The sequence below is a fragment of the Cloeon dipterum genome, chromosome 3, assembly GCF_949628265.1.
Source record: "Cloeon dipterum chromosome 3, ieCloDipt1.1, whole genome shotgun sequence".
In the NCBI taxonomy this organism is placed as follows: Eukaryota; Metazoa; Arthropoda; class Insecta; order Ephemeroptera; family Baetidae; genus Cloeon; species Cloeon dipterum.
Window position 1 is genome coordinate 9553806 of NC_088788.1, and position 26325 is coordinate 9580130.

At 36.7% G+C, this 26325-nt stretch overlaps 1 protein-coding gene across 3 annotated transcripts in view; it reads left to right on the forward strand.

Annotated features, from left to right (window-relative positions):
• Window positions 1-26325, forward strand: part of LOC135939548 (suppressor of lurcher protein 1-like) — a 213717-nt gene that overhangs the window by 181906 nt on the left and 5486 nt on the right. For all 3 annotated transcript variants that reach the window (XM_065484014.1, XM_065484013.1, XM_065484015.1), the window contains exons 10-13: window positions 12735-12921; window positions 19340-19530; window positions 20971-21178; window positions 23991-24250. In XM_065484014.1, coding sequence (XP_065340086.1) covers window positions 12735-12921; window positions 19340-19530; window positions 20971-21178; window positions 23991-24250 — 846 coding nt within the window. The remainder of the gene's footprint in view (window positions 1-12734; window positions 12922-19339; window positions 19531-20970; window positions 21179-23990; window positions 24251-26325) is intronic.

Consider the following 26325-nt stretch of genomic DNA (forward strand, 5'->3'; position numbering starts at 1 on the left):
GTAATTGAGTAAAAGTTAATGCGATTTTAAAACTCTAATAAAATATATGATCACTGAAATCATTTTAAACCATTAAAATCATCATGTGAAAGCACTATGGTAGCAACTAAAATTCCTCGATCTGAATGATGAGATACATTAGTGGTGATAAGATGGATTGAAACTGTTTTTTATGCATGAAGACACCGACCAAACAATTTTTATTTCGTTATTAAACATATGGGGCATTAGAGAGAGAAAAGTACTACTTTTTTTAATATCATTCTAAAAAAACAGGATAATTCATTGTGGTGTTTGCAGTTTTAAAACTTGTTTGCCTTTACAAATCATAGATTGGCAAAGGGGTGGAAAATTTACCAAAATACTGTAGTGTTATTTTAAACTAAAATTAAATGAAAAGTTACAGCAGTTTTTTTTTTTTAAATAAAAAAACAGGTGGTAAAATCTGGCAAAAGGTTGTGCTGCAGTTTATATATTTGGTATTTCTTTCACAAATTTAAAACGCTATAAGCACCACTTCAAAAAGTCAGATCACCGTTGTGGAGATTTTCTTATGGTCAATTTTTAAAGCTGCTGTTTCCTTTAAATGTTTGTACAAGTCGCAAGAATGACACATTTTTAATCGTCTCACCATGGATATTTCGTCTATGACGTTTTAAAATCAACAACTTTAATTTTTTTCTCTTTTCACAACTAAAAATTAAAAAAAAAAATCAATTTCTCATTCTTTACTAGAAGAACTTTTATCCAAGCTTCCTATCCTAGTGGTGTTTTGTCACAATTTTCATTATGAAAATTTTCCAAAAATGCAACAGTCTAGAATAAAATGATTATTTTTAAATTATGGTGCCTTTTCTCATTTTTTGAAAACAACATTTGCGTGAAACCGGAAAAAACTGGAAACAAAAGAAATTTTACTACCAGCAATGAATAAAAAATATGAGAAGAAAGGCCTTTTGGTTTACAAAGCTTAATTGCTTTGAGAGCTTTTAACAGTTCTTGCCAACATTTAACAAGGTCTTGTCCATATTCTCTCGGTCTTAAAATAAAATTAGCAAAAATATCGAATTTATAATTAGTAAACTTTTTTGAAAACATGGAACCAAATAAACCTGCAATTTTATCTCGACAACCATTCCTGAAAATCCTCCCCTTTTTGAATGATCGGTGGTGCCAAGAGACGTGGCCGATTTCCAAATCTAAAAAATCCCCTCCATGAGCGGAGAGTCAGTTTTTGGAAAGTTATTGCTACTGCGGTGGTGTCGCGTCCCCCGAAATTAACTTTCAGGAATCAATGCCTCTGGAGGGAAATTTTGCGGAAAAGTGGCAGCTGGTGCCTCTCGAGAACAACTTTTAATGGTTCATCGCGGGGCCGGCGCTGAAAGTCGTCCAAATTACCGAAATAACGGCTGCAGCGGCCCCAGGGTACGGATGGCATGCTGGCAAACACGAGCAACGAAAGAGAGGCTGAGGCGCAGCCCTGACTTTGCACTTTCTTCTCTCGCCGAGCAGGCGGGATTGACGTCGACCGGATTTGGAAGTCAATGACTGACACGGCAGAATCTTCAAAACTCGATCAGCGCAAAAAATGGATTATGTGCAGGGCGGAATTTCCTGCCGCACACACTTATTTGTTCTGTAAATATTCGCCCCCGAGGCGCGAACACGGAGCTGATACTTGGCCCGGGGCGGAAAAATCAATGGCGGGAGAAGAACGACGAGAGACACGCGGCGAGATATTGCCGCCGCGTCTATGCTGCACACATTAATTTTTCACCGTTATTTGCTGCAGCCCGAGATCAACTCATGATTTTCTTTGAAAGTCCCGCGGCCGTGCTCACATGCACACACTCGCGGCTCTGAATTATTTACGCCGACAAACAAAGCACCGGCAAAAGTGGTCCTTTTCGCCCCGCATGAAATATGGAAAAGGGGCCCTCCACGAGGCGAAGAGTGAATTTGAAAACCTGCGCTTTTAAGGCCGGATCGGCGCGTAAACGCTGCTTCTAGCTGCTGCTCTTTCGCATTTTTGCCCCGGATTCTCCCCCGGCGGCCGCCTTTTTGTTATGATAAACTTCGCACGCCGAGCTTCGCAATGGCTTACAACTTTGCCAGGGAAATATATTGGAGAGCCAACTCTGCTCTCAAACATCAATGAGGACCACTTATTTATTCAAAACACGAGTTTTAAGACGTTCTAGGCTTCTTTCCTATCTGTTTTAGCACAATACTAAAAGTTTTATTCTGGAAATCCACTAAACGACGCTAAGTGCTCAGAAATTTGGACGATCGATGCGGTGTTCCTTTAAAAAAGCTCTACTCTCAACAAATATAGAACAATAATATAAAAGAGAAGAATGAACTAAAAAAGACGACATTTCAACGGTTTTGAGCTACGTTCGAGTGATTTTAGACTTCCAGCGAATTCCTTGTCAATATTAAAGAGGATTTAAACTGCAAAATCCTGGAAAATCCTTGTTGCCAATGCATGAACTCATCCCTTAGGATTCAGTTGAAGCCAAAATTGACTTAAGTAGTACGTTAAATTTTTAAGAAAAGTTGGCTGCAAAGTTAGCATACATTTCAAATGAAGAGGACTGTCTCTATACTTGAAATCTGATTTTATTTCACAACAAATATTTCCCCTAAAAGTTTTCATGCGCTGTTGGACAGATCTATATTATATTATTGTTTTGTCAACTACATTGATGTTATAGGGGACGAGGGGAATCGAAATCTGCCAAGAAAATGTGGTCAAGCGCTGCAAATTTTGGAGAAAATTTGATAAATTTGCATTTTTACTGTAGCGAAGAAGGCTCTTTTTAGATTATTGCAGATCGTAGAACAAATTGTTTATCAATCAACTGCTTATTGCATCAAACATTTCAAATAATATTCAATTGTTGCCCTGTATCAATCCACTTTAATAAATTTTAATATGTTAAAAAGTTTTCTATCTGGTATGTACCTTTACCTAAATTATTATGCTCTGAAAATTGGGAAAGAGATACCATTTTACCAGGTTGTCATTTCACGACAACCTGTTCAAACACGAAGGGCTTTCGCAATTGGAAAATTGGAAAATTATGTCGAAAAAAAGACGCAGAATGTCCATATTTTGCGCCTCATTTTTTTAATTACTTTTTTAGGCCATTCACGAAACCCAACAGTGTTTGATGGACATTTTTCTGACTCTTCTGCTCTGATTCCAATTCCAAACTTGACCCTATCCACTCTTGACTTAAATTAAGGAAGCTACAATTTGTTTAAGCAAAATGAGCCCATTTCGTCGCTTGTACGGTGTCTTAATTAATTAGTTAAACAGATTTTTGCCCTGGATATTTAATGAAAATTTTTTCATCCAATCTGCTTGGCAGAAACAAAAGCAGAAAAGGTTAATTGAAATTGAGAAGCGTGTTTTTTCTTAATCCGAATTCGTTGTTGAAAATGCTCACAGTCCAGAATTTGTTCGCGAGTTCAAGGCTGTCAAATGGTCCTTTTGTGGTTACTCCAAAACGGTTTGGTTTTGATTGGTAAAATTTAAATCTGTAATCTTGTAGCATACGTTTTCTATTATAAAAAATGTAATGGAAAATGGGAGATTGATGGACAAGAAGGATTGCGTGTTGTATATCATTTAACCTAAAATCACGTTATATGGTAATTGAATTCTCGATGCAATGCAATGGACGGCTGGCTGGCTGGGGAGAAAATACAAAATCATTTTTCTCCTGCCACCATCGAGGAACGTACGAACTTTGCCGATGAGGAAAGGGCTCTAGTGATGAATTTGTATGCGGGGTGTTATGATATCAGTGGCAGCTGCGCTATTGTTGCCGAGGCGGCTGCCTGATGACGCGATGTCCGCTGGGCAAACGCCTGAATTTGCAATTCAATCTGTCCTCCTCCACTCGGCGGCGGCGAATGAGGCGCCGGCATTGAATTGCAAATGATAAATAAACAGCATCAGGTCCACGGGCTGTCTCTCCTTCTCGTTCCAGGCTCAAAACAAGGCGTCGTTTTACTTTTCAATTAAGCGTTCGCAAATTAAACAAGCGCAACGCACGAGGACGAAAAAACGCCTCGAGAACGAGATCAAAGACGGGCGGGCGGACGCGGCGCAAAATCTGATCTGCGTGTGACAGTGGCCGGCTCCAAATGGCTGCACTTTGCCAAATTGCGTTTGCACCATTTTTCTCGCTCGTCCGGCCCTCCGGGCCAAAGCGGATCGACGTTTCTTCAGAGCAGAGCACTCTCTGCACCTTGATACGACGACTCAATGCGGCAAATTGGCGCTGAAAGCTGCGCGTCTTAAAACGATTTTCTGTATTCTTCAAGCTGCGCTCCTCGTAAAATAATACGACTTTTATCTTCGAATTATCTCCTTTCGAGAAGTTACATTTTTTCCTGTCAGCTCCTGCCCGAACGGAGCAGATAGGAGAGTAGTCGGGTTTTAATCTTCATACCGTGAGCACGCACACAAGACGTATACTTTGGATTATAACCGACCCACTTATAGGAGCAAAAAGGCCCGGATAGTGAACAGTGGAACAGCTTTCGCTCGTTTCAAGAAAATCAATGAAAATTGCAACAGTTATCCGTCTGCTCTAGGGCTGTGAATTTTTGACAGTTGACCTTTTTCTGAGCTTCCATTTAAAATGAGAACGAATCATACCAGATAAACTGAATTGAAAAACCATCTAAATTGGCTCAAAGTCCAAGAAAATGTGCATAATTATGATTCATATCAGGAAAAAATGTTTCTCGCGATTTTGAACAATCTGACAGCACTTAAAAATTAAACAAATTTCCTAAAGACCCTTTTGAAATTGTGAAATGTTGGTCTTTGCATTAGCCATTAGACCTAGAAATACATCACGAAGTTTCCGACTTTTATAAAAGTTTTCTCTGCCACAACTCAGGTTCTAACCTTTAGATTTGCAAATGTTTCGCATCATCTTCAACTCATTTATCGTGTTAAATTATGTACATGCCGAGAGACAAATAAACAAATTATTATTATTATTATTATTCTGTATTTATTCTGGATGAACAGTGATACACATAACCCGACGGGCCTACAAAAGAGGCCAAGTCGGGAAATGGCGCCTGGACAAATCGGATTAGCCGGGGTTGTCTCCGAAGGCGAGTTATTATTATTATTATTATCACCCACTATCCTTTTCGAACCCCTGATGTAATGAAATAGCAAATAAGTCCTACTAACGATCATGCTCTAATACTGCTAAAAGAAATTTAAATCGCCCAAAACTCGCTCCAAATTTCCATCCCTTACCTGTTTAAAGAAGCACACACATGTTAATTAGGTGCAAAAAAGCGATTTATCAAATTTCGTATAAAGTGGATTATAAGCTGAGTCTTTAATTGTCTCGTAAATTAATATAAATTTTTTTAATTTATAGAACAACTTAATAACTTTTTCGAACTTTTTATTTAAATGTTTTATATTAAATTTATTTATTGTTTTACAAAAAATAAAATTTAATTTTTTTTATAATATTTAATTTAAAATTGTTGTTGAAAAAGGCATGCTGAATTTTTCATAATAAAATATATGTAGAAGTTTCTTAATATAAGCCATATAAGCAAATAAATAATAAAGACGTGGTTGTCAAGTTAAACTATACGCATTAATTCGAATAAGTGTATCAGCATGAACAATGATAAAGAATAATTTACTTCAGAAAAAAATTGTTGTGAGATGATAAATTGATTGATAAATAATGTGCTTCATTCGTTCCACAGCAGAAATAGATAACTTTGTTTGATGAGGTACGGCATAAAAATTAATCGTTGCTGCTAAAAAATCAGCCTTTCTAATTCTATAAAATTACTAAGGATAATAATGGTTTAAAAGATGACTGAAAAGTATCTAAAATAAGAATTATTTTGAATATTTTAATTTTTATTTTATTAATTAACCTTTTACATGTGCAGCAAAAAAAGCATTAAAAATATTGCACAATCGCAACACAGAGAGCTGAATGTGCGAGTTAGACACGTGCTATATATGAGTAGTCCTTTTGCGTCAGCTAATCACCCTCGATTCGGGTAATTTGAAACTGGATTTGAGCGACGCCGGCGTCGGCGGGGAGCGAGAGGGAGAGAAGCGGATGCTCGGCCTTATTTGCCGGCGCGTTTGTCATTATGGAAATGAGCAGCGTGCTGTGCTGCGGACGATTTCCCGAAAGCTGGAAAGGCGATCCTTTTGCGCGTCAATCCGCCGCTTCGCCGCCACTCAGCCAGAGGTGGCAAGAGCGAGACAAAGCGGAGGCCAATTTTTCTCGCAATTTCCACCCCATTGATCTTGTGCGATTGCGTTGACGCGGCCCGGCTGATGCCAAAAAACGCGCGGCGCGGCGTTCAACCCCGTGGCGGGCCCCGCGGGACAAACATGCAAATGACGCCCGCCCGTTCGCCCGCCCGTTCGCGTTGCTTTGCCGGCCTGCTGAGCAATTAAGCTGGCACGCATAACTCCGGCCGCCAACGTCACGCAGGGTCGCCGCACATTCTCACACAGCCAGATTTCGCCCAACTTTCTGCTGCGTTACTGCTTAGTTAAACGGGTATTTAACAAGATGAGAATACACTGCTCCGATCTTTTTAGAGTTTCTCATCTCTATTTCAGTAATTAAAGTGCTATGATTCAGGGAAATGATTTAAAATCCTTATTAGAATAATTGGTTGAAAAATATTTTACTAAAATATGCAATAGTCAAAAAGAGGAATTTGTGTGTACCAATTTTCTCCAAAATTTACAGCGTTTGACCGCAAATCAATTCCTTTGGTTGGGATCTATTCAAAAGTGTATGACACTTTTTGAGAAACTATTTGTTGTGAAATAAATTAATATTTATAGTAGGAAGACAGTCCTTGTCTCTTTTCTCAGAAATTGACCGTGTTGCCAAAGTCAATTTGGCTTAAACTGAATCCTTTTAGAAATCAGTTCAGGAATTTGCAGCATTTATCCTCTTTCACCCGCAAAGACAATTTTCGTTGTTAAAATTAAAATAATTTTAATCAGAATCAAGTTCAAGTCTGTATCTGAAACGCGAATGTCCAGGCAGTTGTGTAAAGTTTGTTAGCTTGACAAGCGAGGAGATCTGTCTGTATCTACTCTGGCTGTTAAAAATATTGATTTTACTTATAGAATAGAATTTTCATGGAAATAGCGATCTTGAATTTAAGATTTTTTTAACAATTTATTACATATTGCATTGTTTGTTTTTCCGTTTCTTCTAATAACTTACTCAAATTGCATTACTTGCTGAAGCCATTCACAAGGATGACTACTTATTGTTTCCATGTTTGATATTAGTTTGAATGGTATTGCTATAGTTTTAGTTTCAGGTTCTCAATTCGTAAAAATTCCTGTATGAAATGATAAAGAACAGATGAAGATGGCGCAAATAGGAACGATCAATTAATTATAAATCTGATGTACTAATTCGATCAAAGCAAGAATTTAATAAATAAAAATTAAGAATATAGCCCGATTTTAATTCGTTGACTATATCTACTTAAAACAGAGAAATATTAACATACACAAAAATTTTAATGAAAGTATATATGACTAAAGATATTTAAAAACATCAAATTTTAAATATATTAACAGTCGTACAAGTGTAAAAATTGAATAATTTTAATTATCAAGATAGCTTTTATTATCTTTTATGACAACAAGGTTTTCAATTTGAAATTGAAATAATCGGTTAGTCTAGTTAAAAAAATTAAACTGCCAAATTCTAGATATATCTATAATTTGAAATCATGCATTGTTCATCTGCGTGGAATTTTTTTAATCTATAATCACTTATTATTATGTTACCTTTGAAATTTAATGGGGATTTGATAAAGGGCAACAATTGAACATTATATGAATTGTTGAATACAAGACCAGCTGTCCATTGTTAGTTTTAACAATTTGTTCTACAGTTGCACAGTAAAATATATCATAACATAAAATCAAAAATATGCTGATTTTCTCCAAAATTTCAGCCCTTATCAATTATCTTCTTGGAATTATTCGATTCCTCTAGTCGAGTTAGATCAAACGGTGTATTTGACACTCTCTGTGGAAATTCTCTTTGTTGATAAATAAATCAGATTTCAAGTAGATTTTATAATCATGCTAACTTTGCACTCAATATCCTGAATTTAATCCTCCGAAAAGTGGAAAATATCAGACAAATTTTCAAAACTACATTTTTGGAAATGACATTACGAGTCCAATATCTTTTTAGGATCGGAGCGTGCTTCCCTCTTTCACGCTTGCTTTGCCTCGCAGCCGGGAGTGGAATTGCATCCGATATTTCATCTCGAATTATTCGAGATCCGCGCTTGACATGTGCATTGTGTTCGTTTGCAAGAATAACTAACGCACGGCACTGTGTATAAAAGCTCGTGTTTTTCGACATCAAAACAACGCGCGCACAATGGCCGTAATTCTACATTATCTCGCATTTCCCTCGTGTCTGCAAAGCCACGCCATCTTCCACTCATTTTTTCATGGGAGGCTTTAATTCAAATTGTGGAGCGTGTAAACATAAAATGTAAACAAGCATTTCCACTCCGCTCGTTCGAGATTTAAATCAAAAAGTCAAAAAGTCGTGCGATTGGTAAGCTATTTAATTTTTATTTACTTTTGAGGGTTGTTACGTTATTTTATGTTATCGGAGGATGATTTCAAACAAAATTTTTAAATCATTTCAGCTATAAAATGTTTGAATAGTAGACGTGTTTTTGCAAAAATAGTCAACTATTTTGAAGGTCTGAATGTTTTGTTTTTTATTATAAGAACAAATAATTCGAGGCGCCTTCTTTGTCAGCCAATAATGGTTTTAAGTTTTTACCTTAATGAGCACGTACTTGATGCTTGATATTTATTAAAGATACAATTTTTAATGAAAATAATTCCTAACAATTCATGTAAAACGTTTCATTTACTTGTAGTGTGAATTTTATTTGAGGAAATATTAAAAAAAGGAGATAGGTAATATACCGAAACTAGCAATTTCTATTAAAATAAACCCTCAAATTGAAGATGGACAACTGCTAACTTTTAAAAATGCTAAAAACCCAACTGATTAAATTTCAGTAATATTTTAGGCTCTTGAATCCTCAAGGATTGGTTTCTGTTTTAACAACAAGGATTTTCTGGGATTTTGCAGTATGTATCAATCTTCTTTCAAAGTCGTGTTTAGAAAAGGGGGCAATTGTGTTTAAAATCTCTTTGTTTGGATAAACGAGCTGTACGTACATTGTTGTTCCTCACTCCCCACCGTCACAATTTTTTTCCCAAAATTTTTTGTCGTGCTACACATTGTCACAGCATATTATTCTGTTTGCACAACATATCCTCGTGTCTCTCTTTTGTTCATTACGTCGCGTTCCTCTCTCTGCAATATTTCCTCTCTGCTAATAAGGCTGCGCAACGAAAAAAGTATGTGAACTTTGCCGAGCGCACACATTATTTTCGATACGGCGGATGTTAAATACATAGCAAAAAAAATTGGGCACTGTGCCGTCACACCGATAACAAGCCGCACCATACATTTTACGTACGTATGCATGCTCTGTTGCCGCGTTGTCGCAAACACAAAAACTAATCCCGAGCTGCCACCGCGTTGTTACAAATGACGCAAAATCTTGATGATGAAAAATGATAGGTGTCTGCAGCTGAGCAAACTTTCCCTTGCAAAAATGTGTTTAAACGCAATGCTTTTTTAATTTTTAAAAATGACATTGAATCTGTTTGGAGCAACAAATATACACGGTGTTGAAAGGACGAAAAAATGTATGAATCAAGGCTGTGACAATCTTAATCTAGGTGCTAGTAAAAGAAAACAAAAAGTCTGAAAAGTAAAATATTTGCAAGAAAATTTATGATAGGATGAATTCAACGGGATTAAATAAGAAATAATTAATTCAAAACAAAATTGCTTTGTGGCATAGCAGGCATTGCCAATCCTAGTGCGTATTTTATTTATTTTTTAAAATTTAAATCTTTATTACTTATTTTTTCCCTTGGAATTGATTTAACGCCATCATTTTCTTTACCATTAATTCAGCAGGCTAATTAAGCCCGGAAAAACTAATATGGCCACACTCTAGATGTTAAAGTGGATATTTACTATTGAATTCACCAGTTGTATAAACCCTTAGTGTTCGAAGCCGCCAACAGATGGCACCACTGTATACTTTAATAATAAATTTATTTTTAAGGCACTTTCGCTGTGATTTCAGACTCAATCCTGTCACTGTGCATTCTTCAATTAATATGCTTTCTTTTGACGTGTTTAAAACCAAAATCAGTTCATCCATTCGCCATAGAAACGTTGGAAAAGATTTTACATTAAAAAAATCCCGACTCTACGGTGATTGGCCTAGCCAATTTTGGTTTTCAGCACGTCAAAAGAAAGCATATTAAGCGAAAAACCCACAGTGGCAGGATTAAGTCTGAAATCGCAGCGGAAGTGCCTTAAAATTAAATTTTTACGACAGTATACGGTGGCGCCATCTGTTGGCGGCTTCGAACGCTAAGGGCTTATACAACTGGTGAATTCTAATGAAAATAATTTGTACCTTTTACTTCAATATATAAGAGCTCAAATTTACCCAGGTTTCTGTTAAATTTCAGAGAAAAATTAGATCTAGGGACTTGATTGGCTAAATTTTAACCACCGCCATTTTAAATACCAATTCGCAATTAAAACAACATAAAACTTCTATCTGTTCACATCTATTTCTAACCCATAAAAACGTCACAATGTCCTTTTTACTGTCTCATAAAAAATCATAAATTCCCAGACTGGTATACAGTCTCTTTATGACCCCTTTCTTATTTTTCTTTCCTCTTTCTTCGAGTAGAAAATCGCGTATATACATAGTGCGTGTCCCCAGCTCGGCAGCGCAGATCCAGTGCAAGACTCACTTTCTGTTCTGGCTCAATCAGCTAAAAAAGTCAGGCTGCTGCACGCAGTTGGCAAACACTTTTAATTCAATTAGTCTGGAGCACGAGAGACGTGTTCCGGCCGGCTCGGGGCAAAAAGTCGCAATCAGGGGTGCTAAATTGCGCCCGCACGTACGCCCGTGCGTCTGTCCGCCCGCCGCTCGTCCGACGCCAGTAATGAAAAGCAATCGGGCCTCGTAAATAAATCGCACGCTCCGCGTGTCCAATTACACCGACGCCTCCTTGCTTTTTTATTCTCGTCAAGGAAAAAATGACACAACTCAGGGAGGATCTCTGTTTTTGTCGCAAATTTTCGCAGCTGCTCATTTACCGGATTGAAATGCAAATTTCCAGAAAATCTACCTTTGCGGAAAAATTAAAATGGCAAAAAACCGTAAAATAAACGCCTCCTAAACTTCCAGTAGAAGTTTATTTTCAAAACCTTATGGAAAAATTGTAATTGTAATTTTATTTGGATCCTTCAGATTTTCACTTTTCGTGCGGCTCTTGAAATTACTGAAAGAAAATATTTTTATCAGTAAAAATTTGTGTATGCACAACCGTTTGAATTTTAACTATTCAAAAATTGCCAATAATGAATCTAATTGATCGGTGTCATACTGACTGTTGCACTTACTTAGCTCTGAAACATAAAAAATCATCCAAAAATATTCGATTTTTGCATAAATTATATTTTTTAAAAGTGTATTTACTCCAAATATTATTAATATTGTTGAATGCTCAATTTTGAGGAAGTTTCTAAACGTTCCAAACATTAATTTTGTCGCAAACTGCGAAAAGTATAACATCCCGCGAGTATATTTTGACTTTAAACGATGAATAATTGATTTCAACTAAATAACAGTTGTGGCAAAAGTAAATTTAGCAATTGTATAAAATCATAAACACGCCCACCAGATTCTCAGTACGCAGTGACCCCTGGAAGAGGGCTTAACTCCCGGGAATTTTGAAACAGGGGCGTGGTTTTCCTGAAAATTAATGTAGGTTTGGCACACATGCCGCTATATATAGGCAAGGAATAATCGTAAAAATGAACTTTTTACTTACATTTCATTTAAAATTTTGATTTTATGGTCAGTTACGTTGTGAATAAGAGATAATCCATTTTCAAATAAGTGCTTCAGAATGCGTAGTACCTCATGATTCATGCTCGTTTGATGTGCCAAACATCACAATGAGCACCGAACAAAAATCTAACCCTGAATGTAATAAGGAATGCGGCCATCACTAGAACTATTTGATTTTCGCCTAGGTATAGGTCCAAATGATCAGCCTCAAGCTTAAAAACTTTGAAAATGGCTTTATTTTGTTAATATTTTCATTTAATTTTCGATACAAATAAATATACCAAAAACTTACTCAATAAAAAGAAAAACAATATTTGAAGGACAGAATTGAAACAATTATTAAAAATTTCATCATTTATTTACCTCAAAAGAAAATTAAAACGTGCAACACGTGCAACCCTAACCACACGGATGTTAATTTTGCAGCCTTTTCATTTTCCCACCCTTTGAAACAAACAAAAAGCGATCCAAATTACTTCCAAGCTCCTGGACAGAAAGAATTTACTGGCATAATTGATGCGCGTGAAACTATGTCCGTAATTGGCGCCGAGGGCCTTGTCTCTGATTAGCAGCGCGTAATTAATTAGGCCGGGCAACGAGATAAGCTCGATGTAGCTGCTTTTAATTAAGCTAATGGCCGATGCAATCAATCTGCGCTCTCTGCTTGCTTGCAGCGGTCAACTGCGACGTGCTGATCACCAGCGACGAGGGCAAAAACGGCACGATCGCGTCGCCCAGCTTCCCGCAGCCGTACCCGCCGCGCTCGCTCTGCAGATACGAGTTCCAGGGCCGCGGCAAGGAGCGCGTCCAGCTCACCTTCCGCGAGTTCAACCTCTACCACGCCGGCGGCGACGAGAATGAGTGAGTATGATTCAACTTTACTACATTTAAAAAAAATAAATAAAAATATTAAAAAAAACAGTTCGAAAAATTGTAATATTTTTGCTGTTTTACAACTTGATTTCTGACTGTCAAAGGCGCCACCATCACAGCTACAGCTCTAATTCAAAGCAGGCTTTTAGCTTTGAAAACTGAAATGACTTAAATAAGGAGCCGTTAAGCGCTGGAAAAAGAGAATAGTGTTGTGACGTCATCAGTATGAAGTCCACTGCCCGGAAAGAAATTAGATATCAGAAGATACGCGCCTATGACATTATCTGTTCAAAAATACACCATCCAGATATCCTTTGGATATCCAATTTCTGGCTGGGTGATGTTCAGGAAATGCCTCTTCTGTTATTCTGATTACTATTCCTTGTCTATTGTTTAGTTTAAAAAGCATTGGAAATAAATTAATAAAGCCTAACAATCAGCCTATAGCAATTACTTTAAAGTGGAATGATAATGGGCAACAATTGAAAATTATTTAAATTGTTGGATGCCTTACACAATTGACCGATAAACAATTTGTTCAACAATTTGCAATAATAAAAAATGACCTTCCTACAGTAAAAATTCAAATTTTGCCAATTTTCTCCAAAATTTACAGTGCTTGAACATATTTTCTTGGCATATTCCGATTCCTCTCGTCGAGATCTGTTCAACGGTGTATGCCACTTATTGGGAAAACTCTTGGTTTTGAAATTAAATCGGATTTCAAGTAAGGAGACAGCCATTACCATTTGAAAAGCACGGTAACTTTCCAGACAATTTTCTCAAAAAATTACAGCGCTCCTTAGGTCAATTTAGGCTTTAACTGAATCCTAAGGGATGAGTTTATGCATTGGCAACAAGCATATTCCAGGCTTTCCAGTATCATTCCTCTTTAATGACCACTCTCTTTGTCCAGCGCTTTTTACGACAAACACGCGGAAGCTAATATCAACAATTCTAACAGCACTATGATTTTTACAATTGTTAGATGAACATATGACATTTAAAAAAAAATCATTCGTGTTTATTTTTTTAACAAATAATTGAACAATTTGATAAATTAATAGATAATTAATAATTATATATTGTTGTTAATTCTTGCCAAGTCATGCAATTAAGAATATATTTATAATTTAATTTAATTTAAATATATCTGCTAATACATTATCTTGCCATTGAATAGTTCAATAACAACATATCATTAAGAATCATGAAACATTTTGGATAATTGTGTCAAAATCCTTTCAAAAAGACTTTAAAAAGGGAAAACTACTGCAAATCGAATGAAGAGTTTCAAGGTCAAAATAAATGAAAGTAAGCAGGGCGCAAGCTCAAAGTAATATTAGAGAGGCATAAAAATTTAAGATGTAAATTTTAGAGCTGTGAATAAATTCAAGGGAAAATGTACATTATTTTTTTCTCCTCAAAAACTTCAAACTGTGGAAGAAAGTCAAACAATAAAAATTAAAACCTTACTAAGGTTAACAGTGCACAGTTTTACAAATAAAGGGAAATAAATGAACCGAAATCGAAAATGAATAAATTATTGATCAAAAAATAGGACCAGAAATACAGTTGAAAACAGTTGAAGACCAAAAGCATTTTTCAAATTAACTACTGAATCATTGAAAACACGGTTATTTATATATAGTTGTTTATTGTTCTACGTATATCAAGTACAGTCTATTTGCATCGTTATTTATTTGCATCTTAAATCTAGCAGAACTTTGTTAGAATTTATTAATGTTAAGCTTTGTTAAATTACTGAAAAATGTAATTAACAAATTCACAAGTTATATAATTAATTGAATATTTTTTTGTTTATATATATAATTTTAATTTTTTTATCTCAAGTGTCAATTATAAGCAAAAAAAACTGTAGTTATCTTTTATAAACTTAAATTACGTACTGATGAACAAACTGTATAATTATTATTGCTTTTTATATAAATATTTTAGTTAAGAACACAGAAATATTTTTAAAAATAAATTTGGCATTTCGAATTTTTGTTAATAGAATACACACTATTTTTATTACGGTTTAAATTATCATAGCATTCATCGAAAAAAATCAACTCCGTTTCTGAAACCACGAACTAGTCCACATTTGTGGTAAATCTACCATTTTTTAGTTTCAAAAATTTAAGTTTATTATGGGCTGACAGGGCAACTCTGCCCCAAATCAGCACACATCCATAAAGTAATGATACAATTATGTAGGAACAACATTTGGAAGAAAGTAATGATTAATGGTAGCTTGAGAACATTGCTTCGTCAATTTTCTTCTTAAACGCACTTGAATTCTCGTTCATACACAAATTTGGTGAAAGACTATTCCAATGACGATAGCACTGCACTTGGAAGCACTGTTCAGGCACAGTGACATTTACACGCGGAGCCAGAAGCCTCAATCGATGAGCTCTGGACCTGCCTATCAAGTCAACATCGCGCATGGGGGTAACATAACATTTTAAATATTCAGGGCAATTATTGTACAAAATCTTATGTGTTTGTGTTAATACATGCAATTTCCGTCTGTTAACAAATAAATTATTTTTGGTAACCTTGACAGACTGACTCTCAAAAATAATCTCTTTGATAGGACGGTGCAATTAGCAATCAGAAGGGATAACTCTATTGTGCGGTGCGTGGTTGTTTCGAGTGCGAATTATTTGTCCAGCCAGCGGCGGAATAAAGTAATCTGGGCGTGTGCGTTGTGTTTCGAGTCGGCCGCAAATCGATCGCAGCTTTGGTAACGAGAGGGAGTGCGTGGAGTGGGCTCAGGTCGAAATTCGCAGTAAATTACAAAACCGCACGACGGATGATTAATATTGCGTGCGCCTTTGAGCCGAAACCAGCGCGCGCACACACATACACGCGCGTTATATGCAAGCGCGCGCCGCCGTGTTTTGGCCTGAACACAACTAATTCCTTCGGGATTATCTGCGATTTTGATACGGTCGACCCGAGCGCACGTGTCCCGATTGTTAATAAAAAAATCTGCACGTTCAAAATGAACCCGTCTGCCAAACGAGCAACCCGGCGCCAAATTCTGCTCTCCAGCACCCAAAATCCGCTTCAATACAAAAACAATGAGAGCAGATTAGACTGAACTTTGATGAGGGTTTTATACAGCAGGAATTTCCTCCGGTTAATTTTTTGTGTCCTATTGTTGCAGAGACCAGTAAAATAACAGGGGCTGTAAAAACAGTTAAGGTTATTTTTAGATAAAGAGAAATAAGCGGATAACATTTTTGTTTTTTAACGACCTCCAGGTTTTTATTGCTGCTAAAATTTTAATACTTTATCCTTTCGGCGTTCTCAGCCAACAGACATTTAATTCGAAATGTTTTACTTTTCTCTGCTCCAGTTTCAGATTAAAACATGAAAAGATCTCATGTGATGCGCTGAAAATAAAAATTGGACCGGCACATTGTTTGGAAAGGGGAAGTGTTATTTCCAAGAAAAACATCATGATTGCTGTCAGAACCAATCTCAGTTTTCAGCACATCAAAACATATATAATTTCAACATTACAATGGACGGAGACTTCTTTTACCAAGGGAATTTTGAGAAAAGTGTGAGGAAAAAACGGGATGACATTGGTGTCAGATGTTCAAACGATGTTCCTATGGAAAAAATACTTTGCAATTGACCAGTTGCATAAACCCTTAAGTGGTTTTAAGGCATTTTCACTGCGATTTCAGACTCAATCTAGCTATTTTGCTTTTTTAATTAATTTGCTAATTTTTGACGTCCTGAAAACCAAAATCGGTTCAGCCATTCGCCGTAGAAACGTTGGAAAAGATTTTTTTAATTCAAAAAATAGTTTTTCATGATTCTACGGCGATTGGCTGAATTGATTTTGGTTTTCAGCACGTCAAAAATTAGCAAATTAATTGAAGAATGCACAGTAGCTAGATTGAGTCTGAAATTGCAGCGGAAGTGCCTTAAAATCGAAAGTCTACGGTGGCGCCATCTGTTGGCGGCTTTGAACACTTAGGGCTTATGCAACTGGTGAATTATTATGTTATCTATGTTGATCATTTGATAATTAAAGATATTATAATTTAAAAGTTTTTAAGCTACAAAACAAATATATTTTTTTTAAATAATTTAGTTTTTTCTTTACAAGAAGTTAAAAATTTTGTATATCACAGTATTTTAATTGAAACGTTTGAAATGTATTAATATTTTAATCTTTGGCTTTTTAATGTTAAAAAATTGTCAGCAATTTAGTAATAAATTTTTATACACTTAATATATGTTTTCAGCATTATCTATAATGTTATAGTAATAAAATGGCAATGATATTTGGCCTGCAGAATGTAGATTACTTATGTTTTTGTGTATTAACAAGTCTAAGTACTTTAAACTACATGCTATTTTTTTTAAAAATAAAGAAATATCCAGAAACGTTTGAAAGTAATCTGCAATGCTTAATAGAGTTAATTTTTTTCTTCCCTGATTCCTCTTAAGAATAAGCTTTGGTCAACTCCATTATGAATTTTTATTCAACATTGTACCATCTTCAAAACTTAAACTCAAATATGTCATTTATCGTTATTATAAAGCAAAACCAAATTGAATGCAATTTTCGAGAGGTAAAATTTATATTTTATAAAATTGGAAAATGTTTCAATGTAACATCTTATTGTTACCGAATTTTAAGCTAAAAAAAACAGTCAACGTTAATTATAACACGTCTTTTTCTTATTTGAAAATCATGATTCGTAACAGGTTGAGCTCAGAAATAATATTCAACCGAGTGCGAAATTCTGAATTCTTCTTTTTCTTCTCTTGGAAAGCAAAAATTTTCCTTTCCTTTGTCAGTTAATCGCAAACAATTCGCATTGCAATATATCAGACGAGTTCAATTGTTTGCTGATCTATTATTTTGCGCAGAACAATGGGACGGCAGGTTTTTTGCACGCAATTCGGCTGCTGCTGGGCGCCTCGGGAGCGCACATTACGCATGCACTCGCGGCGTCATAATAATTTATCAGCGGCAGGCAGGAGGCAGGCAGGCAACCGGGCGGACACGCGTGCCGCGCGGCTTGCTTCGCCCGTTCGCCTGCGAGTGAAGGCAGGGCAAAAAAGGCGGCGCCGCCGCAGCCGCAGGGGCGCAAAGTTAAATGAGCTGCCGTTGCGCGCCCTCGGAAAAATGGCCCGCTTTGCCAGAGTGCATGCCGTTTCAATTTCAAATGAGCAAAACCAGCAGCGGTGGGCGCGGAGCAAAGAAAATGTCTGCTTTACAGCATCCGGCGCAACGGCAAACCACAACATTTTTATTTGCTTTCGTGCACTCGAAAACGCAATTTCCAACATTCAGCACCAGTTCCTTTTGACTTTGTGAATTTGCACGACCGATTTATATATGAAACCCGTCGTGCTTTTTCCTGACATGAGTAAAGTCTGGATCTGGAATCACTCTCTGTTTATTTACCGTGGAGCGAATGAATTTCAATCGTGTTGTATATCAAAGTCAAAGAGTTAACAGCTTTTTTGTTTGTCTATCCGAATGAAAAGCTGCACCCTTTCAAACATATCGCTAATAATCATCATTCCCTTTTGTGTACAATATGCTAATTTCATCCTGTCAATAGAGATGTAATTTTTAAAAATATATCGAAATAATTGGAGTCATGGAAAATGCTAATTTGGCAAAATAAATAAAACACCGCATTTATCTGGCAAACAGTTCAACTGGCGGATTTTTTTAATTATTTGTGGCGAGGGTTAATTAACGTGAAGCAAAATTTCCTCTCTTTTAAAGCGACATTTTTGTTGTTCTGAATTTTGAGTTTTTAAGAGACACTAAAATCAGAACCGAGCAAAAATGAATGCAATTTTATGCAGTTTAAGACATTTTCAAAACCTGCTTTTCGCGAGTCGCCCATACTAAAAGAGGTAATTTTTTTGAAATATTAAATCTTTTCCAACGTTTCTACGGTGAATGGCTGAACCAATTTTGGTTTTTAGCGCGTCAAAAGAAAGCATTTTAAGTTAAGAATGCACAGTGGCAGGATTAATTCTGAAATTACAGCGGAAGTGCCTTAAAATTAAATTTATTACGAAAGTATACGGTGGCGCAATCTGTTGGCGGCTTCAAACACTAAGGGCTTATACAACTGGTCAATTTGCCTTCCATGCAGATTCCTTGATATGAATTTCCAAACAGTCTAGATATGAGCAAAAGATTCAGAAAAATTTTCCAGCCATAGCAGGGAAATAAATTATTCCTTAGAAAATGCTTTCGTGGTCCAGAGTCTTGCATTTCGTTTTTATTTCCTCCCTTTGCTCCATGCACGAAGGAAGCAAAAACGATTCTGCAGGCGAACGGACCATGGAATTGCGAGTGCGAGGAACGTGCTAATGGGGCATTGCGCCTTAATGTTTTCCGCAGCTGCGAGTCGTCGGATTCGCTGAACGCGTACGTGCACCTGGAGGGCCGCTCCGAGAAGATCGACAGCTTCTGCGGCAACAACCTGCCGCTGCCGCTCATGTCCAGCGGGTCCAAGTTGTCGCTCGAGTTCCGCGGCGCCGTCTCGTCGAGGCACGTGCGCGGCTTCCAGGCCTTCTACTCCTTCACCGAAAGTAAGTATACGCGGCCCCAATTTAACGACTTCCGACACGCCTCTTTTTATTGCGGTCCGCAACTTTTAATGCAGCTTTTCCTTCAGATCAAAGATTCAAAATTTCATGCCATTCCCTTTAAATGCACGGAGAGGAGCGTGAAAGATAAGTTCAGCCCTCATTCCGGGAAGGATATCTGATCAAAAGAAATTGAATTTAATCGAGAGAAACATAAGAGCCAGCAGTCTTTTCTGTTATCGTTGAAATGGTTTTAGAAAAAGGAAGACGGAGAAGAACTTACATAAATTTGTGAGTGGAATTTAAATAAAAATTTGTTTGACAAACAATAATTGTGATGGTGGGTTAATTCAGTTAATGCATTCATATATGTATTAATCAACAATACATAATTCAGAATCCGTATCTTGACCAGCGGGGGCCAGATTCGCAGATATGGCGTCTGGTGGAGTATGGCGCAAAAAAAAAAACGGTCACGTGAAAATGCGCGAAAAGAACCAAGTTTTCGTCAATATTGTGACATAATTTATATTACTCTTAACTAATTGTGTCTTTTGGGATGTAAAAACAAACTCTTGACACTCGTATGGGAATTCAAAGAGAGATTTTTGCTTCCCACATTCAGACGCCATCTTGGATCTGCGCAGTGGGAACCAATTTTATCGCACATCTGACCCTCGCTGATCTTGACGACATTTATCAAATCGGTTTCTTCAGCGTGGCGTTCAGTTCCGTCAGCGCCGAATATTCACATTCTCAAATTCAAGGTCACGATTCCACACAAATCAGGGTTAACCAATTTTAAAATGCGCAAAAATTCATCACTGATTTTTTTTGCGGAAATAAACAGCTGGAAAAATCACTAATTTTGGGTTTTCCGTATATTTACAAATTTATCTCTAAGAGGTCACATTGCGCGCAAAAAAAATACGAATGATCTGTGTTAAGATTCTTGGTCTTTTGTTGAAACCAGTGGCTTTTATACTAATTTATTAAAAATCCCTATTCTTTAAGAGACCCACCATTAAATTATTTTCATAAAAAATTGTTTAAGAAAAATGCAAAAATGCGTCTTAAAATTACCTTTTAAATTTAAAAACAATAATAAAATATGAATTTTTGCCTTTCTGTCACAACTAAAATGGTGGAAAGAAAAGAAAAGAGATATCCTTGACCGTTAAGAGTCCTCGGGGACCTTTCAAACTCTTCCGGTTACCTTCCCTATTTGTTGAGACATATTGAGTGCTCAAAAATCAACATTTACGCTTTATTTTCCCCGAGCCGAGCGAGAACCAACGGCAAGAATCGTTTCGAGTTCTCCGGTCGCTCAATCTTGATCCTTATTCCCGAACAGAGGCTGCCGCGTCAGCGTTTGGGTGTTGGAAACGTTGCTATATTCAATTTGGTTTTATGTATATTCGTATATATTCGTGTGCGGGACAGATTTCGGCATCTCGTCGGGTCGTCAGCTGTCGGCGCACCCGTGCGGCTTCGAGTTCAACAGCACGGAGGCGGCCAACGGCACTTTCTCGTCGCCCAACTACCCCGGCTACTACCCGCGCGACACCGAGTGCCACTACCTCTTTTACGGCCGGCCCGGCGAGAAGGTCCACCTGCACTTCACCTACTTCGACGTCGAGGGCGTCCTGCCGTGAGTCCCTTTCTTTTTATTCCTTCGGCCTCCCAATTTTTGCTCCAATTTACGGCATGCCTCTGTTTTGTTTCTCTTTTTACTGCAGGTGTGAAAATCGACCGTTCGCCCAGGCTCTTTGTTTCGCTTGCCTCCTTGTGTCCAAACAAACAAACAAAAACAACACGCAGAACGCTCCTGCGCCTCTCAAACTGATTTATCTCTGCTTTTTCGACTCTTGCAGCAACTTCCAGGTGGCGAAAATACATACCGCCCAATGTTTTCTCACAACAGGAACGAAAAAATATGGGATTTTATCGACCATTAAATTTGGAAGTCGTTAAAATTATCACCAAATAACCTACGTTCTATTGGCGCAATTTTTTAAAAAGAGGACAGTAGTTTTGTGTTCCAAATTTCAATAAAAGTAAATGCTGGAAAGTGTTGATATGAGAAGTGTAAATTGTCTTGGTGCCATAAAAATTGCGAATGTTTTCTTGGTGTGTATACCCTTAAAAATTGCGCAAAGCTCCAAACTATAATTTTAAAGGAGAGAGAAAAATCTTTTCCCCAGTACAACGCATGGAGCACATCGCAGCTGTTGCTGTATTCGGTTGCTGTTATTATTTGAGAAACATACGGTGGTTTAAAATTTGTATCTACAATTCACAAGGCAAAAAGCCCAAGTTTCCAATTTTTAAATAGGCTCTCTCCCGAGACCTGCATGTTTTGATAAGGAATTTTGTGATTTTCCTTAAAAGCTAGCGCCTGATTTGAAAATTTTTGACATAGGTTGAATTGTACTTGAATCATGACATCATGAGCGATCGATTTTTAGTTTTCGGAGATCTTCCACTTAAAAAAAACGACAATTTTCTGATTTTTTCGGTTCTTCGCGCCTCCAAATCTCGGGTTCTAACCATCAGAATTACAAAAAACTACCCACCGTTAGACTCACCTTGACCTCCCCTAAACATCTAAAGGGTTAAGGGGTGCTTACCCCCATCCCCTTTCAAGCCCACATTGCTACTATTACTATTTCGATAACAAAATTTATAGCATGCTCCTTCTGGCCTTAAATTATCTCAAAATGTCTTTAAAACTACTTCTAAATTACCACCCCATCCTTCATTCTTTCAAACCGAAACAGACAAGTATTTTAATATTAAATTTCTTTGGCGCCTCAATATTTATCAATAAATGAGAAATTTTTATCCAGCAATAGATGAAAATTTCAATCATAATGATGCTGGGTGTTTTACCTGTGATTAGTTACGTTACAACTTTTTGCTTGAGCTCGAACCTATTTTTAATGTTGCTATGGTGGTATGTAGATGTCGAAATCAAAAAGATTTTCGAGGTGAAATCTGGAATAATAAGCTTTTTGAAGCTTGCAAAATTGAAAATATCTCGAATTCTAATACAACTTCAAAGTTTGTCCAAAAGACGCCCATTTAAACAGCAACAGATTAAAATCTAGCCTTAATTTATTTTAATATTTTTATAATAAATTAATTTAGGTTTATTAAATAAAACTTCAAAAACGGCCCCCTTTGATTTTTTTCGATGTGTGATTCAATATGGTCTGGAACAACATTTGCCAAGAAATTTCCATGATGGCGAGACCTTTGGTTTCGAGATTTATTAGTTGGTCTTAAGAACTACGGACGGTTAAAAATCAACGTGGAATCTCTCAGCTTGTCTATATATAGAATTTTAAGACATTTATTTGATATTCGCGCGCGTATATAGTTAAATTTTAGTAATTACGAAAATGCTTCCGGATATTTTTAAACAAAAATACACAAATTTTTAAACTGATACTAATAAATTATTAAGCAGTCCATATTAATTTAAAATTTAATCGAGCGCGCTAAACCATTTGAGCACCTCACCAGAGTTGAAATTTACTCGAAACATTGGTCGGTAAAGAAACTGTAAACTTTTATTCTTACTCTTGAGTCGACATTTTTACGATTCTCAGCGATATATTCAAAGTAACGGAAAAGGCCGAGGGAAAGGAGCTGGGGAAATCTTTTGCCAGCAGTCGTGTTGTGTGCGTTTTATTGGCAAAAAAGCGACGAAATTCGAGCCCGATATATTTTGCCTGCGGGCCGCTTTTACGGTGTTTCGCACGCGCTTAACCCGCGCAATTTACTGCCGCTTGCTGTTTCTTTTCTGCCACTGCTGCGCCCCGTAATCACCAAATGGACCACGCACCAGCACCAGCAGCAAAGCAACAGCCGGTGTTTTATTTTTTGAATAAAACCCGCAGCCGATGTTTATTCTCGGCGCGACCATAATAAAAGCGCGTGCACGTGCGACTTTGAATTTGTGGCTTTTCCCTCTTGGCCACTCGATAATTATTGGCGCTGGAAAAGCCAATCAAAAAGGGCCGCTTTTCCCTTTGCCACCGGGAGTGAAAAAATTTCCAATCACTAGACCGGAAAATCAAATTTAGCTGGTTGTTAGAATTAGGGTTTTTATTTTTATTATTTTTCACCTTCACGCAGTGTAAAACCAAAATGAGTTTCACATTTTAATGAACAGGGAAGCCGGTAAAATGAATATCGAAATTGCCAAAAGAGAATTGGATATTTACATTAATATAGTACTGTTTTTTATTTTAATTTAGAAACAAATATTTTAAATTCGAATGATTTCAGTTCAAATAAGAAATACTTTTTAAAATTTTTATTAATTTTAACTATTTTAAAAAGGCCGGAACCCCATTTTTAATAGCAAATAAGGGTTTTAAAAATAATCAAATATCTGGTTAATAGTTTGTTATCGGATTTGTTAATGATATCCAAATTTTGTGGTATTTTTGCAGGTGCGAGGCGACGTCGGCGTCAGACTACGTTGAATTCTCCAACTACATGACGCAGGATCGCAAGTACTCGCGTTACTGCGGACAGCTGAAGGGATTCGAAGTGGAGTCGGACAAGCGCACCTTCCGCGTCACCTTCCGCTCGAACGACCGGCTCGACGGCACCGGCTTCCACGCCACTTACCACTTTAGGCCAGAGAGCGAACCCAATCTGCGGAAGCCGTTCACCAGCGCCGCCGCCAAGACGACGATTGCCCCCGCTGGTCAGTTTTTTTACTCTCTTTTTCCTCTAAATTTATTTCCACTAGCATGATAGCTCTTGTGGAGCTAATGTTGTTTCTGAACTGATTAGAATTTCGTCAAGAAGTTAAGAATTCATAATACATCATTTGACCTAAAGCGACATGCAGATTTATATAAATAATAATATTTCATCAACAATATATTGATAATTAATCTAATTTGTATTTACAAACAAACAAATTAAATAAATTTAAGTTTTTAAGTTATTTCGTGTAAATATATTTTTTGTTTAATTAGCACATGCTTAATTTATCAAAGTAAAAATAAATAACAATAATTGACTAGAATGAAAATAAAATTGTTACAAAATTAACTATTTTTAAACTTTTTTACATTAATGTGCTTTTACGATCTTAAAAAGAAATGAACAACTTCAAAACCTCTGAGAATACACACTTTGACTTGAATATTTCCTGTAGATAAATGGCATTTTATCGAAATTTGAACAAAAAATTTAAAATAAATTAACAACAATTTAAAAATTTTCTTAATTCGCTCAGAAGCTGTCTTCAGCCGTCTGCTTTGCACTAAAAACTGTTTAAAAAAGTTAAATATTTAGTGTATATATCCAAAATATGTCTGTGAACTTATAAAATTCTAAAAAATCAGCTAATCACATTTAGGAGAAATAATGCATTCAATTGGCAGAGTTAGCGAACAACCCATTGAAACTCATAATTTATTTATTTATTTTGCGAAAACCTGTCTAAAGGTTACAGTTTTTTCTTTTATTAAATTTTCGCTACTCTCAACGAAAGATTATACACAACAATTTCTGTAACAAACAACCTCAGCAAAATTCTTACATGGTATTCACATTGGTATACAACTTTGGTTGCGAAGTAGGTAAAACAATTTTGAAACTCCATCCGAAGCAATTTTCTGCCCCTCGAGAATGCAGTGAATTTGATACTATAAGAAAGAGGAAAATGCGGTTTCCAAGAAGGGAAGAAGACTCGCTGAGGTTAATTAGCCTCTTGTTGGTGTTTTAGAGTGGAAGAAAGTCGCCTCTCGAGCGGATAATTGCTGCCTGCGGGTCCAATAATTAATTCAGCCAGACCAGAATTAATATTAATCGATCGGCGCGCTACTTGGACGCGAAGATGATTGGCAAACAGATTTAACCCCCGTCGCAGCGCGCAACTTGAGAATTTCGAGTAGCAGCGAGTAATTACCTCCTGTTGAGCAGTTGCGAACGCAAAACTTTCCGCCGCCGCCGTCGCTGCTGCTGCTGCTGCTGTAGAGACTATTCAGACCGAATTTCGCGTAATCGGCCGTCTTAACGCACACGCACAATGGCCGAAAAAGTTTCATACGGCGAATTTCCGAGTGCAGATCGGAGTGACGCAAAGTGTTATTAAACTTGGCAAAGACGCCGACAAATCGTGTCACGCATAATTTTCCATAAATAGAAAATCATGACTGAAAACAGAAGACGAGAAATTGTTGAATGGGACTGCCATGTTAAATTTGGAGAGAGAAAAAGGCTTCTGACATTGAAATTAGCTTTTGATAAACGGAATAAATTAAATGTTTTGGAAAATTGGGACAACGCATTTCAACTCGTGCAAGAAATTCATATCAAGAAAATAATATTTTTGCTTTGTAAAATTACTTAACAAATCCATTTTCCTTGAAAATGTTTCCGGAAGAAGCTCTGCATGACGGCTGTAAAATAAATTATGAGGGGTTTCAGGATTCAGAAATTCCTAAAAAAATAGTAAAATTATCATATTTTGCACATTTTGGGAGATGATAGAAGTGCTAAATTGACAGAGGGTGATATTTGTAACGACGCCTACACGTAAAATAGATTGCAGAACGATTTAAATGTGGAGAAGTAAGATTTATAGAGTAAATGAGCTCAAAATGAAGGGTTATGTAACCATTATTTTTTTGTTTTATTAGGGGTTCTTTTGGGGTTGCAACAATAAATAGATCAATGCTCAGAAAAATTATCCCTATGGCAAAAACATTTAAAATTTTATTTCCAGTAATTATTCATTTTCTGAAAGTAAGACTTATTGGAAATCAG